Source organism: Lissotriton vulgaris, chromosome 3_1 (genome assembly GCF_964263255.1).
Source record: "Lissotriton vulgaris chromosome 3_1, aLisVul1.2, whole genome shotgun sequence".
In the NCBI taxonomy this organism is placed as follows: domain Eukaryota; kingdom Metazoa; phylum Chordata; class Amphibia; order Caudata; family Salamandridae; genus Lissotriton; species Lissotriton vulgaris.
Window position 1 is genome coordinate 1840515447 of NC_141689.1, and position 17115 is coordinate 1840532561.

Sequence of the window (17115 nt, forward strand, 5' to 3'; positions counted from 1 at the left end):
TCACACCAAGCAATAGGGGTGATAGAGGAATACAGTATTGAAATTGCCCAGGGTATTTGCTCGCTATATAAAGTGCCTAAACATAAACAAACATTGCTTGCCGGTTAAGAAGGTTAGGCCAAGCATGTGTGGTGGCGTTAATCGGGTCCAGGACCCCGGTGGTGCGGCACGGTGTGTGGAACAATGCTGTCGCCAAGTAGGCGGGGGCTTGTGACAGTCGCTCTATACGCAGGTGTGGAGGGGATGGCTATTGATGTAACCAGTAATATGCGTGCGAGGCCTGGGCTGCCCGATAGTATAGATCGAGGTCAGGGTCCCAAGTACTCCCATAGAATATGGTAAAACTAGGGAATTCCAGCTCGCCCGCGGCACTTTGTCAGCCGAAGCCAACCTAATCAGCAGCGTCCATAGAGATTTGAAAAAATGTGCAGGCAATATCATCGGAATGTTGAGGAACAAAAATAAAAATCTGGGGAGAACCACCATTTTCATGAGCGATATTCTACCCAAGACGGAGAGGGGAAGGCGGATCCACCTCTTGATATCTTCCTCAAGCTTAATGATAGCACAGCCATAATTTTCTCTGAACACTAGCTCAGGGTCCGTGTGGATCAGAATACCCAAGTAGCGTACTGGGTACGTGGACCATTGTAGGGGAAAGTCTAATTCCTCAGGATGCGTCACTGGGGTGAGAGGAAATATGACAGACTTCTCCCAGTTCATTTTCAACCCTGAAAATTTGCCAAATCTAACCACCTGGCGCGGGACAGGGAACACAATTTTGGGCTGGATCACGAATATAAAGTAGGGTATCGTCCGTGTATGCAGAAATAATGAGATTGTACTCTGGAAACAGGATCCCCCTGTGGCTATGGTATTCACGCATTGCACAGGCCAGCGGCTCCGCCACTAGCGCGTATAGTAGCGGGGATATCGGGCACCACTGTTCCCAATGGTTACCCGGAGCGTGCAGTGTCCTGGATTTAGCGCACACACTGCATCCCTGCGAGACCGTTTGCACCGCCGATTTTAAAACACGAGCGGTGCAAAATACGGTCATTTCCTGGTTGCGGGAGGCAGGAAGAGACAATGGTAACATGAAGGAGTGGCAGGTTACTGTCTCCCTTACCGCCTGTGGGGTTAGGGAGGACTGGCATTCACTTGCTGCATTAATTTTCCTAATAGTGCATGGCTGTGGGGCTGATGTGGGCCTTTGAGATAGTATTCCTGTTAATTGCAGCGCTATTGTATGCTGCAATTAACATGAATACTATCTCAAAGGCCCACATCAGCCCCACAGCCGCGCACTATTAGGAAAATTAATGCAGCAAATCTAAAGCATGACGTGTGCTTTCAGGATTCTGAAAACAAACGTCGTGTCAGTTACCTTTCTGTATTTCTTTTCTTGAGAGTGCGCTGTTGCTGGGCTAGACCTTTGAAATAGTATTCATGTTAATTGCGGAGCACACGGGCGCTGCAATTAACATAAATACTATTTCAAAACCCCGCAGCTGTGCACTATTAGGAAAAGGAATACAGAAAGTCAACAAGCACGACTTAAGCACACGTCATGTTTGAGACTGCATTTCTTTTATTAGTGCGGGCTGTGGAGCTGATTGTGGGCCTGTGTAACGTTAAACACTTGGGGGCAGATTTATGAGGCCCTTGCGCCACGTTTACGCCGCTGTTGCGTCACGCAAGGCGGCGTAAACGTGGCGCATCCCTACGAACGATTTACAACGTGACGCATCTAGGCAGATGCGTCACGTTGTAAAGCCCTGCGCCGCTTGTGGGCGTTCCGGCGCAGGGTGGGCGTTCCGGGGCAGGTGCGCCTCGCAAAAGTGGCTGAGTGAAATCTATGAGATTTCACTCAGTCACTTTTAAGCCAATGCTGCGTCAAAAGCCTGCGCCTGCTTGAAGCAGGCGTAGGTCTTGACGCAGCATTGTTAAAATAGGGCACCCCCGAGCCTTGCTGGAGCTGCGTCGCGCTTGCGTCGCAACTCCAGCAATGCGCCACATTTCCGGCACAGATGCGTCACGCATCTGTGCCGTTTTTGCACCATGGTGCGCCGCATTATAAATGCGGCGCACCATGGCTGGCGGAGCTGTGGCGCACTGTGGCGCATGTTAACAGGCGCATCCCTGGGGATGCGCCAGTTAACATAAATCTGCCCCAATATGCTACAAAGTGAGAGCCCCCGCCTACTCGCTCCTGGCTGCACTTTAGTGTAATGTGGCCTGGAGCCTCCAGATGACTTGCTCTGGTGAGTGGAGTGTCTGCCACTAGCACGCCTCCAACAGGAAGGTAAAATTAGGTGTATTCTGGGAAGGGAGCTGAGCAAATAGAGATTGAGGTGCTGTACAAGGACCACATAATGTGATCAAATTAGCATCTCCCCTTTCATTTTTATTCAACGGAAAGAGAGGATGCCTAGGTGAAAGAAACTTTTTTTTTTCTTTTAGTTGAAAGCAAACTATTTTAAGTCAGGTGCAGGCTGGTTCCATGACGCTCCGGAAGTTAAATGAGCGCCTCACCTTTTATGCTGCAATCACCAGGAAGAAAGCATGCTTCTGAATCATTAACACGAAATTCACCTCTTCGAAGTCAGATCAGCGTGACGGGTTCTACAGAGCCAGGTTGCAGGGGATATAAAAGAGGTAAATTTCACAATCGTGCTACGAAGGCATTCTCTTTTTACCAGATAATAGGAAAGAGGTGAATTTCACAATAGTGCTAAAGAAGCAGTGTCTTTTTACCCTTGAGTAAAATATGAAAGGTGAGATGCTCTTTAACTTCCAGTGTAGGGACTTTTGTGAGCACCATCATGGCTTAGGCCCTGGCAATTCTATTTTTACAAATGAGTCACTGTTCAGACCATGGAAATATTCAATGCCGAACAAAGCTAGTTTGAAATCCTTGCTATGGCCAGAGTTCTGTTAATTTTTTTGGCAGTTTTATATAGCGCTAACTCGATCCAAAGGTATGAGAGTGCTTTATATAAGCACCATTGCATTAGAGACGGACACATTCATTTTTAGGCTACCTGTACTCTCGTGCTTCTACACCATCTATTACTTTTATTCATACTCGTTTTATTGTGCCCTCTTCCATGTGTCTCTTTTTTATGGTGATTTATTTTTGTAATTCTTTAAATATTCTGTGCCTCACCCTCTCCAATGATAGGCCGAAACTCTCCTGCCCTGCATGGATTAATTATGGCACCAGCCATACCTGTGTCATTACCCTGCAGTGACCAGCTATCACCCATCGCAAGCAGGTAACAAAAGAAGAGAGAGAGAGACCATTATTGGCGCTAGGCTCTTGCTGCTTATTGTCTTATGTTTGAAATAGAGATAACTTGAGGCCTTCCATATTTGAGGACGCAAAGGCATGAGCCATTTGTACCATTTTCCAAAAGGTAAAGGATATTTAAATCAGAATATTTTGGTCTTCTATGTTTCAACCCCAAAACAAAGAAAAAATGAAAACACAGGACAGTTGTTATTTAAATGAAGTAGATGTAAAGCAGATGCTGTCTTTATTAGCTTTACAGGCAGAACGTGGTTCAATATATTAATCTAATTTAAAAAAGCACATATGTTAATTTTTTAAGAACAAATAAAATGTGCTGTTGAAAATACTATCACATATTTGTCCTGCAATATATACACGGGTAAATACAAACATTACTTGTAGTTTGGATTGGGAGCTATAAAATCATCTATGTGAATTGTTTTTCTGTTTTTCCCTAAATCCTGTGCAGCTGGTGGTTTGGATCGTGGCTTGTGCCAACCGCTATACTTTCATAAAGGGGTTGAATGCTGAGGCCAGAACTCATACCTCAAAGTCCTGACCTGAAACTCAATTAGAGCCCTAGCAGAAGGCAACAGAATGTGTTGCTAGTGCTTAATTTGAGCCAGTGGTTGCAGGAGAAGTCTAGGGTTTAAAACGTACTGGAGTGGTTAGGGTTGTCTTTAATAATAAGAATGCATTTCTAACCAAACTAACCCTTTTTACCATCATGAGTATAGTGAAAGATAGGGGAAAAACATAACTCTTTAACCCTTTCGATGCTGATGACGAGCTCAGCTCGTCATGATGCACGGTTGAGCTGTGCTGATGACGAGCTGAGCTCGTCATGAACAATGGGAATAAATGAGTGCCAGCACAGGGGGGGAAAACACCTAGCAGCCAAGGTGTTAACCTATACCATGCAGTTTGCAAGCAGCTCTTTGACAATTCATACACATTTTGGTAACAGCCATATTAACCCTCTGTACTATTTTATGATGAGTCAAAACTGCAACTAGACAAACAACTCTCTCCAGCAGAAATACTAGTCACGGAAAACCTCCTTTACCTCGCAGTCTCAACAACGACCAGCCTTTGCAAAGCATTCACTACCCCAACTGCGACTTTACCACAAGTTACTTTGACCCAGAAGTTGTTACGACGACTTGCTGTAGGGGGCTTGTTTTTGGACTGGTGACAAACTATCTCTGACAGGAAAGCCAGACATTACTCCGTAGCTTGCACATCAAATTGTAAATATGTTATGTAATTGTGTATATATGTGATCTTTTATAGGCTCCCAACATTCCCCACCCTATGAACAGTGCTCGAGTTGAGGATCTTTAGTAAAATCGTATTACGGTACCACCATTGGAGCCCTGTGCTTTTTTCAACCCAAAGTGTACTTGCCTGTGTAACCAATTCATGTCATTGCGTGCATTTCTAAATTGAAAACCTGCCTTAAGACACTTCATCTGGCGCTACATGTGTGGAAATGCACTCTCTTTTCACTTTTTTAAGTAAAAGTTTTGAGTGACATTTGGTGCTGCACCCACACGCGCGGTCTGGTTCCCGGTGCACATAGCCTTAGTTGCAGTGCACAGACCTTATACTGCCGCTTACAGAGGAAACAAATTAGAGGGAACATTGGCGGGCACCCCTGTCTAGTGCCTCTGGATATCTTCAGGGGGGCAGTGTCCGTATCTCCCACCCACACTCGGGCCACCGGGTCCATGTATAATATGCTGATCAGGCGTAAGAAAACTCCCCCAACCCCATTTTCTCCAGGGTCAATAACAAAATGCCACTTCACAGAATCGAAGTCCTCAGTGTATGGTTTGGTATGTTGAATGGTTCCAAAAACTGTGCATAAGTTGAGTGTGAGTGTACGTCCTGGTATGAAGCCGGCCTGTTCCGCCCCCACAAGGACTGGCATTAGGGGGCTTAGTCTATTTGATCGTATTTTAGCGAAGGTTTTCGTGTCCATGTTCAATAGTGAAAGTGGTCGATAAGAGGAGAAGTGTTGTGGGGGTTTCCCGGGCTTCAGGAGAACAACCAGGAGCGCCTCTCTCATTGAGGGTGGCATAGAGCCCTCTTCGGCCATTTCCTCGAACAAAGTAAGTAGATGTGGGGTTAGGAGTTATTTGAATTCCTTATAGAGTCCCACAGTGAGCCCATCTTACCCCGGTGCGCTGCCCGATCACATAGTAAACAGGGCCAAATGTATCTCCCACGCTTCAAGAGGACGCATCAAGTACTCTCTGTGGGAGTCCAACAACCAGGGTAGTGTAGAACCGGGGGTCTTCGAAGCAGACCACCCATCGGTGCAGGAAACACCCAAGTCCACAGCTTCCTCCAAGTACGTTAAAAAATGGGAGACCACACCAATGGGAGTGAAGAAACACAGATTTATTAATCTGATACAGGAATCTCTAGAGATGGAAAAGTATCCGTGACCCACTGGAGGTAGGTAATGGGAGACTGTTCAAATTGCAAGGAGCACGCAGCAGGACATGGACACTCCCTTCGCAGCAAAGGAACGCAGAAAGTTCATATAGCTTGCGGGATGGAGATACAGATCACCTGCCCTTTGTCACAGAGCTTGATGCTGGAATGGGGCAGTCTAAGCCTTAGGTACATCACCTGCCTCTTGCAGTGTAGTTTGAACAGGAATGGAACCCCCGGGCGAGGTCATCTGCCATCTCAACATTCCTGAAACATTTTAGCATGGGTGCGGGGAAAAGGCCAGCTCGAGTGCAGGTCGATCTGTATGTGGTCAGTGGGACAGAGGTGAAATGATGGCTGTAGTCACAAAGATGGTGGGGCACATGGCAACTTAGCAGATTCAAGTTTCACAGTCCCTCCTTTTGCCATGGGCAACACCTCAGTCAATATCGATCCGCATAAGCTCGTCTACAGTTTGTTGATACAGTATTTTACTATCTTTGGTCCGTTGAGGCGGCGTGGTAGGTGGTATACATCTGATAGTACAGATAGATCAGAGTGCGAGGCCACAGTGGATGCACAGACATCAGAAGAACAGGAGTGCTAGCGGAATCAGTAAGATTGTTATCATTTTCCAACCCCAGGAGACGAGTAGTTGCCAGAATCCAGAGCTCCAAGACCAGGGAGTTTTAGTTTCTTGGTGGATTTCGGAGGCAACTCGATGAAGTTTGGAAATAGCATCACATACTGACGGTGACGAATCAGGAATATACACACAACAGCTTGGGCCGATGATGCGGCAGGCTCCTCCCCTATCTGCTAAGGTGACGTCTAGCACCATACGATTTAGGAGGGCAACCATGCGGGTGGCATCAAGTTCGGCAGAGTAGTTGGTCAGTATTCCTGCAGGCACATTAATTGTTGCTTCAAGGACTCTGGTTAGTCTTCTGATTTGGAGGCTGTCGGACATAGGACCCCAGTACAGCAACAGTCCTTTCATACCATCATAGAACTGTTGACCTGTGGTGTCTGTCTGGTCCATATCTGGTGGCAATTGTCTTCTTTGGCAGTGGTAAATATTGTCTCTGTTGAAAGCGGGTGGTAATAGGAGAGCTATGTAGCATGTACCACTCCAGTCGGGAGGTAACCACGTGTAAGCTTTGTTTCCACACACAAAATGCAATCCTGTAGGAAGGCGGAGATGTGGGGTGAAATTGTCATAAGTCATTGTAGTATTGCATAGACTGACTCCTACCTGTGTTTTTCCTCGGCCTTGCAGACATAATGTACCAGGGCGTGGCGTGACAGAAATGGCAACTGTTTTAGGTGGTAACGAAAGTGTAACCCCACGTACCTCGCATGGGGTGGGCATGATGCTACGCATTGGTGCTGAGTCAGAGGCATTACAGATGGTATTGTTATGGGCATGGAATGTCCAAAGAAAGGGCTGGAATGTGGTAAGGTTACCCGCATCGTCAAGTGAGGGAAAGACGTTTGTCAGGTTGTACACCAGAGTGCAAGTATAAGCAGACGAGGCAGGGAACACTAGGAACTGTACAGTGTGTTGAGTTGCATGAGGTAGAAGTCCACAAACATAACAGTCAGTTGCACTCGCAACTTGATTAAACTGGTGCAGCATTTGGATGAAAGTATTATTACTGAATTCAGAATGTCTGTTGAAGTGGGAACCCTGCCACGGAACATACGAATGTTCAGGAACTTCAGATGGTTGTGGGGTGTGAGGCAGGACAGTGTGATGGGCTGGAGCGGTTTCTTCAATAATCCAGAACACTACACTACACAGAACAGCTAGCATAGTCAGGACAATCAGTACTATTGTCCGGGTACTGTAAACTCTCATTCTAGCTTTCTTCGGCGTGGGAGTAGTACCACGGGTGCATGTGGCCTCTGGATTCATACAGTTCCCGTGTCGTTGACTGTTTTCTTCATCGGGGGGAACATTGGCAGACCTGGATGATGGCCCTTGTTGGTAATCATTGTTCAAGGAGGTGCATAGTCTTTAGTACTCATGAATAGGACGGATCGTGACATATCCGGGTTTTGGGGACATTGGACCCACATTATCGTAACCTCCAGCCATGATCGCTCTACAAGCGTCCCGAGAGTACTGCAATGTCCCTAATAGCCGCCGATAGTTAATGCTTCACTGACCAATATTTGCCCCAGTAACCCACTACTAGGGGTACCCAGGACCCTTAGTCAAGTTTTACTACCGCCCTGCAGCAATGGACAATGGAGTACTAACGGCCCTTGGAGCTGGGCTGGTTCTTCAGCTTAGCCTTGGATCGAAGGCAGTATCCGTCTGTTACCTTCTCACAAAGTTCTAGTTCAGGTTCAAAATCTGAGTCACAGTCTATTGGTCTGTTGTGGGTCAGAACTTCTTTGTGTACTTTCAAGTTGTCTTGAGTAATGGGATCCACTTTTCTGCAGTGGGAGGCATGCACCCAGGATTTCTTTCCCTCTACTCGTAAGGCCGTTCTGGTCCCCAGCAGCACCTGCAAGGGACCTTTCTAGCGAGGCTGCAGAGACTGGGTGCATGCAAAGTTCTTAACCAGGATGAAGTCTCCGGGTTTGATATCATGGCCAGGGCTCTGAGATCTGTCTGTGACGGATGCCCGTACCTGTTCATGGAGTAAAGACATTGTTTTAGTGAGTTCATACCGATAATCAGTCAACACTTCCTGGGGAAGGTCAGTCTGGGATTTCGGAGATGGGGCATTCCAAATATTCATAGGTCTACCAAAAACTGTCTCGTAGGGCGTAAGGTGTGACTTAGAATGTGGGACTGATCGTATAGACAGCAGAGCTAGAGGTAGAGCATTTACCCAATTCAATCCTGTCTCAGTTGTTATCTTAGCTAATTTCTCCTTCAAGATTCCATTATAACGTTCCACTAATCCTGCTGCCTGGGGGTGAAATGCAGCGTGGAATTTTTGTTTGACCCCCAGTCCCTATAAGATGCTTGACTGTCTGGCTGATAAAATATGATCCTCAATCACTTTGCATCAATCTACAAAGGACATACCAGGGAAAGAATACCTTCAGGAGTACTTTAGATGTACTAATGGCAGTATTATACTTGGTGGGATATGCTTCTACCCATTTACTGAATGCACAGACCACCACCAAGACATACTTGTAGCTGTTAACTCTGTTCATTTGGATATAATCCATCTGGAGGACTTCGAAAGGGGCAGAGGGCAGTGCAAATCCTGCTATCAGAACCTTTTTTCCCTTTCCCACATTGTATCTTAAACAGGTCAGACAGTGCTTGACAAATCGCTCGGCCAGGGGTCTCAATTTGGGATGGTCCCATACCGTATTTTCCGGCGTATAAGACGACTTTTTAACCCCTTAAAATTTTCTGGGAAGTCGGGGGTCGTCTTATACTCCGGGTACAAAAATTGGCGGTTTGTTTCACATAGCGCGGACTTCACCCGAAGGTGTCAGACCGCTTCTCAATTGAAAATGGTGGCGCTTAGGGAACTCCAGCACAACAACGAAGAACGTAGGCGATGGTGGCACTGTGCAACAACACGATATCAGCCCGTCGCCAGGCACTGAAAGCGGTCTTGAAAATAAATTACCGGTACAGTTACGATATCAGCCCGTCGCCAGCCAGAGGCAACTCAAACACTGCGCAATTATCAAAAGCAAACAAATGGCGCCGTGAGCCCTACCTAGACTGCAGCTGCACATCCCCAGGCAGACGAGGCGCTCCTCCACATGTGCTGATCTCTCTCTCCTTCCATAATTCTTACGCTCATCGGAAGGAGAGGAGCGTCAGTACCACATGATCTCCTCAGTCCATGGAGATAGAAAGGGGACTGTAGGACGTTAGGAAGTGGGGGTCGTCTTATACGGCGAATATAGCATGAAACCTACATTTTGTCAATGAAAGTAGGGGGTCGTCTTATACGCCGGGTCGTCTTATACGCCGGAAAATACGGTACTTCCTTGAGCATAGTATACATGGCTTGGGACCCAATGTGTGCAGGTAAGTGTGTCATCGTAAGTAAGGGAATAACATATGCTGTTGGTAGTTTCCACCTAAGAGTATCCTGAGATCTCCAACATCCCTCCTCATCTAACATACCATCTGTTTTCCACTGTTCTTTTTCTTCTACAGCAGCAGATTCTTGTATATCAATAATCCATTGTCTGGCATGATGCCATTTCTCAGCTTGTGATTTTGGGACGTACATTGGTGCAGGTATTATTCCTAAGGCTGTGTTCCTGGTTGTGCTGTTGGCCAGAGCGTTCCCCTGTCCTACTTTGTCAATAACTTTCTTGTGTGCCGCGCATTTGATCACCGGTAACTTAGCAGGGAGAGTGATGGCTTCCAAAAGGGCATTAACCAATTCACCATGTTGTATAGGCATCCCATGAGAAGTGAGAAACCCTCTTTCTTTCCAAATTGTGTACTACCCCAAAAGGGATGTTTACAGTCATGCCTGAACTGATGATGCAAGCGCGCGTAAGTGCTGTTATCTCTGCCGCTTGGGCTGATTTCTGTAATATTCAGGCAGTTTCAACTACTATAAGTGCTGTTGTGACAGAATAGGCTGCAGATGGGGTGCCATTCGGGAGTTTCAGGCAAGAACAGTCTACCCACAGGTTGCCCTTTGCATCTGGTAAGGCTGTGTCTTTAAGGTCCACCCTTCCCTTGGTTTCTGCTTCTGTTTGGAATACGCAATCATGATGGGTGGCTGAGTGAGGTGGTCGGTATCAGGTAGGGGTAAGAGTGTAGCGGGATTCAGAGTGGTACAGCGTTGAATAGTTATGTGCGGATTTAACAGGGTGAGTTCGTATCCATACAGTCGGGCACTAGTAAGGTGTTGGGTTTTGGTTTTATTCAACAGAATATCAATGGCATGTGGTACCAGAACTGTTAATGGGGACCCTAGAACTATACCCTCTGTCTGGCGCACTGCCACAGCAGCCGCTTCTACAGCGCGCAGACAGGTAGGCAAAGCTTGGGCAACTGGATCCAAAACAGCAGAAAAATAGGCACAGGGTCGTTTGTGTGTACCATGCATTTGACAGAGAAGTGAGAGGGCACAACCTGACCGTTCGTGTAAAAAGAGAAAAAATGGTTTTTGATAATCCTGTGTACCTAAGACTGGGGCTGAACACAGAGCCTGTTGTAGGGTCATGAATGCTTCTGCATGCTGTGATGTCCAGGGAATAGGATCAGAAACAACTTTAGTCATCAGGGAAATAAGTGGCTTGATAATGAGTGAAACATTTGGGACCCACTGTCTACAGCAGGAGGTGAGACCTATTAGTGCTCTCACATCTCTTTGGGTGGTTGGAGTAGGGAAGTTCAAAATAGTCTGAATCCTGTCTGGTGTAAGAGTGTGTCCCTCCTTAGACAACAGGTGACCTAAGTAAGTCACCTGTTTTCTACAATACTGCAATGTGTCTTTGGATACCTTGTGGCCATGTTCAGCAAGGAATTTGAGGTTCAGTAATGATGCCTGTCGAGCCAATTGGGTAGTATCTGCTGCTAACAAAATGTCATCTACATATTGAATAAGAGCCACTCCCTCTGGGAGATGGACCTGGTCAAGTTGTTTTTTCAATACTTGGCTGTAAATGCTTGAACTTTCTGTATACCCCTGAGCGGCACGACAGAATCTATACAATCTGTTCATTAGGGGGGAAGCCAAAAAGAAAACGTGAGTCTTCATGAATGGGGATGGAAAAGAATGTGTTTTTCAAATCGATTACTGTAAAGGCTTTAGCTGTATGTGGAATCATGGTGAGATTAGTAGTTATGGCTGAAACTACCGGAAATTGTGGTACTACTATCTTATTAATGGCCCGCAAGTCAATCACAAGTCTGTACACCTTTCGGTGTATAGCTGATCGTTTTAATACCGGCAAAATGGGACTGTTCAGATGTTGGACGGAACCTGTTCCACCACGCCAGCCTGAATGAGGTCTGTTACAATTTTTTGTAGTGCGAGCTCTCCTTCTTTAGATATTTTATACTGTGGTAATCTAGGTAAGTGTGCACCTTCCCTGACAGTGATGTGAACTGGTGGCATCTGGATAGTACCAACATCAGTATCATAAGTTGCCCATAAGGTGTTTTACTTACTTACGATGCCACCACCCTCCTAGCCCTCAACCCCGGCCGCTCCCTCAACTGCGTCCAAGCTGCTCCTGGACACACCCATGGACCCTTTTCCTGCTACTCCTGCAAGTTCGACGGCACCAAGAACAACTCCTCATCCACGAACACACAACAGATATCCGATCCCAACCACCTACACTGCATCCTGCTCAACACCCGCTCGGTCCACAGACACGCCATTGACCTCTGGAATCTACTCGACACCCTCTCTCCGGACGTCGCCTTCCTAACAGAAACATGGATGAATGCCTCTTCAGCCCCAGACATTACCATTGCCATCCCGGAAGGCTATAAGATCATTCGCAAGGACCGTACCGGCCACACAGGAGGAGGCATCGCTATCGTCCATAAGAAATCGATCCGCATCTCAACCAGCTCAGACGTCAATCTCGCCAACTCTGAACACCTTCACTTCCAGATCCACATCGACCCCAAGACCACACTCAGAGGCACCCTCCTTTACAGACCACCAGGACCCCGCGCACAATTTAGTGAAGACATCACGGACTTCATCACTCCACACGCGCTCCCCTCCGAGGACTACATCCTTTTGGGAGACTTCCACTTTCACCTTGAAAAGAACAACGACCGCAACACCACCACCCTTTTGGACAACCTCGCAAACCTCGGACTTAAACAACTTGTCACTACCCCCACCCACATCGCAGGTCACACACTCGACCCCATCTTCACCTCCAGCAAGCATGTTTCCTTCAGCCACACCACAGCTCTCCTTTGGACAGACCACAGTTGCGTTCACTTCTCCTACAACAAGCCTACATCCAACAACCACCCCCAACCCACTCTGCAAAGAAACTGGAACAAAATCACCATCGACCAGATCTCCTCATCGCTTCTTCAAAAGCCCCCCGCCCACTCCTCAAACCCAGACCAAGCAGCCACCAACCTCACCCAATGGTTATCCAACAGCGCCGACATCCTAGCACCACTGAAAAAACGACAAATCAAACTAGGCAGCAAGAAGGCCTCCTGGTTCAACGATGACCTTAAGAAATCCAAGAAACTCTGTCGCTCCCTCGAGAAGGCCTGGAAAAAAGACCCAACCACCAGCACCAAGGACGCCTTCAAAAACACTACCCGCATACACCACCAACTAATCCGAAATGCCAAGAAAGCAGCCTTCAAGGACCGTCTAGATAACAACGCCCACAACAGCAAGGAATTATTCAACATCGTCAAGGAATTTACCAACCCCTCAGCAAACTCCAACGACATCACCCCCTCTCAAGCCCTCTGCGACTCCCTAGTCTCATTCTTCCACAACAAAATTGCAGACATCCACAACAGCTTCGACAACCGACCCAAAGACCAACCCACCCACCCCCCCGCAGGACCCCCACCCCCCCTGAACATCCTCAATGACTGGATGCCAATCTCCACTGAGGACACCATCCGTCTGATGAACTCTATCCACTCAGGATCCCCCACAGACCCTTGCCCTCACTACATCTTTAACAAAGCAGACTCCATTATTGCACAGCACCTCCAAGACGTCATCAACTGCTCCCTCAACTCCGCAACCTTCCCGGAAAGCTGGAAACATGCCGAACTCCGCGCCCTCCTGAAGAAACCCACAGCTGACCCCACCGAACTAAAAAACTATCGCCCTATCTCACTCCTTCCATTCCCGGCCAAAGTCATCGAGAAAGCTGTCAACAACCAACTCGCCGCATTCCTCGAAACCAACAAATCCCTCGACTCCTCACAGTCCGGCTTCCGAGCCAAGCACAGCACCGAAACCGCCCTCATCGCAGCAACAGACGACATTCGAACTCTACTGGACAATGGAGACACAGTCGCCCTCATCCTCCTCGACCTCTCCGCAGCCTTCGACACAGTCTGCCATAGCACCCTTCTACAGCGCCTCAAAAACATCGGAATCCAAGGAAAAGCACTGGAATGGATCACCTCGTTCCTCTCCGGAAGAACCCAGAGAGTCCGCCTTCCACCATTCAAGTCAGAGGCTACTGAAGTCATCTGCGGCGTACCTCAAGGGTCCTCACTCAGTCCCACCCTCTTCAACGTTTACATGAGCCCCCTCGCGGCCATCGCACGCCAACATAACCTCAACATCATCTCCTACGCCGACGACACTCAACTGATCCTATCACTCACCAGAGACCCTAACACGGCCAAAACCAACCTACACGAAGGAATGAAAGAAGTAGCCGAATGGATGAAGCACAGCTGTCTGAAACTGAACTCAGACAAAACAGAAGTCCTCATCTTAGGTACCTCCCCCTCCGCCTGGGACGACTCTTGGTGGCCAGAAGCCCTTGGAAAAGCACCCATCCCGACGGACCACGCACGGAACCTGGGCGTCATCCTGGATTCCTCACTCTCGATGAACAGACAAGTCAACGCCGTTTCTTCATCTTGCTTCAACATTCTTCGCATGCTCCGTCCGTGACCCACTGGAGTAGGTAATGGGAGACTGTTCGAATTGCAAAGAGCACGCAGCATCCTTTATAGGCCGTGGAGACTCCCTTCGCAGAGAAGGAACGCAGAAAGTTCATATAGCTTGCGGGATGGAGATAGAGATCACCTGCCCTTTGGGACATCATCTGCCTCTTGCTGTGTAGTTTGAACAGGAATGGAACACCCGGGGAGGTCATCTGCCATCTCAACATTCCTGAAACATTTTAGCATGGGTGCGGGGAAAAGGTCAGCTCGAGTGCAGGTCGACCTGTACGTGATCAGTGGGACAGAGGTGAAATAGACGCTGTACTCACAAAGATGGTGGGGCACATGGCAACTTAGCAGATTCAGGTTTCACAGTAGCATGATGTATTCTAGATACTCTTGCATGTCTGAGGATGCAGAGTGAGACTGAGCTTTGTATAGATCGACATGAAACAGTCGGAATTGTTCTGCCACAACGTCAGTGTCCTCAATAGTCTCTCCCTCTTCAGTAGTCAGCTGTATAGGTTGGGTGGTGTTCCGGCGCGCCTTCACAAGATTCGCAAGGGTCGAGCCAGGACGCTCCTTCTCTTTTTTTTTTTATTAAAACATTTTTTATTATTCATCATCAGAAAATACAATTCCACACGGTTTCAACCAATTATTTCGTTCCATATACACATTCCATTTAGCAGATATGCATCATTGAGAATTCTTTTTTTTTCTTTAATTTAAAAAAAAATTCCCAGGTCATGTAAATTTTTACACAAATGAGCTGAAATTCATGAGAACGAAAAACTAAAAGTACAAATTATTATAATATTTTAGAATAGATTACCCCTCTATTCTTAATTTCCAATGCTCTACCGGTGCCCAGATCCGTTTACCTAATTGCATCGCTTTGCAACCTTTTTTTTCATACAATGATTTCTCCAGTGTATACATTGATAACATTTTTATAAGCCATTGGTTAAATGACGGGGGATTAGGATCCTTCCACAGGGTTGCTATGCAGAGTCGGGATATGGCCATTGCAATATATATAAATTCTTGATGGGGGATATCCTGCCCGTCTCTCCCTACACCCAAGATCATAATCTCATTTGTTAAGCTAATTGATATCCTTAATTCATCCCTAAAAAATATTTCGATCGCCTTTTTAAAAGGATTTAATTTTGGACATGCTGAGAACATATGAATAGTGTCAGCTTGTGTGCTTTGACATCTGGGACAGGATATTCCACTTATTCCCCCCATTGTGCTATTTTATGCGGCGTGTAGTATAATTCATAAAAAGTTTTATAACATTGTGCTTGTAGATTAGCAACTTTGACAGTAGAATCAGCAAGCTGCAGCGATTTTTTCCCCCTCATTTCCCACTAGATTTAGCTTCGTCCTCCATTTATCAAAAACGTTAATCCTATCGTCTTCATTGCATTCACTGAACACCCCATATAATTGTGAGATTGAGCAGCCCTTCTCATTTTGAATAGATTCCATCAGATCCTCTCTTTTAAAGTTATCTCCCCTGGGCAATTTACTTTGTATTACTGATCTAATCTATAAGAATTTAAAAAAGTCTCTTCGATCTAGCTTGTATAATTGGCATGCCCTTTCAAATGAGATTATGCCCGTATCATCTATAATGTCTCCTATAGTACGGACCCCAGAGCTATCCCATCTTTTCATGACTTGATCATGAAACACTTCAGGGAGGAGCTCGTTTTTATATAGAGTTGTATAGGAGCTCATCCGTCCTAGCTTAATTTTTTTCCGAACCATAGACCATACCGATTTGGCTGCTACAAAAACCTTAAACTTTGTTCTTTTGTAATAATTAAATTCTTTAAATGTAAGTAATCCTTTATTGGAATCTCTAACTAGTAAATCATATGTGTCTGGTATACCAAGACCATCCCGCCATCTATCGTTAGTGTTTCCCCCGAGAAGTCCTCTAAGATACTGCAGGGATGCTGCTACATAATATCCTTTAAAATCTGGAACTGCTAAACCTCCCTTTTCCTTCGATAGTGCCAACATTTTTATAGACCTCAGAGTTTTACCTTTTGCCCATATAAATTGATTACAGACCCTTTCAATATCCTTGAATCAGTTATTGTGAAATATTAAAGGAATAGTTCGAAGGAAATATACCATTTTGGGAAGGAGCATCATCTTAATTACAATGCAGCGTCCAATTATTATAAGATGTAACTTATCCATCCTATCTAGATGTGGTTTAGCCTTTCTGATCACCGGAGTCAGGTTTTCCTCAACTAGCTTAGATAAATTAGATGTTATAGTTATACCCAGCTAGACAGCTGAATCAGTAACTCTTACATCATCTATTGTGGCATATTGGTTAATGACTATCTGTGTTTTAGTCTGGTTCAGTTTATACCCAGACCAAAGCCCATGTTTTTTTGCCTCTTTTTCTATTTTCACTATCGCTGTTGCTGGGGTAGGTGACGTAATTGCTAGGTCATCTGCATAACCCAAGATTTTCGTCTCATAGCCATTCAGTGCGATAGGACATATGAGCCTATTTCTTTCTATATGTCTTATGAAAGAATCAATGTAACAAGCAAAGAGCAATGGTGAACTGGGCAACCCTGACTAATTCCTCGCTTGATGTTAATATTTTCACTCTGTTCCCCCGCTACTTTAACTTTTATGACTGGGTTTTTATATAGCGCTTTCAATCCCCCTATACACTTTTGCCCGAAGTTAAGTTTATACATTGTTGTCCAGAGAAAGCCCCACGAGACCCTATTGAAAGCTTTTTCTGCGTCTA

The 17115-nt window shown here is 46.2% G+C and overlaps 2 protein-coding genes across 5 annotated transcripts in view; both read right to left on the minus strand.

The window, feature by feature from the left end:
- SH3D19 (SH3 domain containing 19) overlaps positions 1-17115 on the minus strand; it is a 571044-nt gene that overhangs the window by 486429 nt on the left and 67500 nt on the right. The window lies entirely within an intron of this gene.
- Positions 6324-7553, minus strand: LOC147728521 (syncytin-1-like). The gene has a single exon (XM_086962775.1). It carries the CDS (start codon positions 7551-7553, stop codon positions 6324-6326), a length of 1230 nt encoding a protein of 409 aa, XP_086818901.1.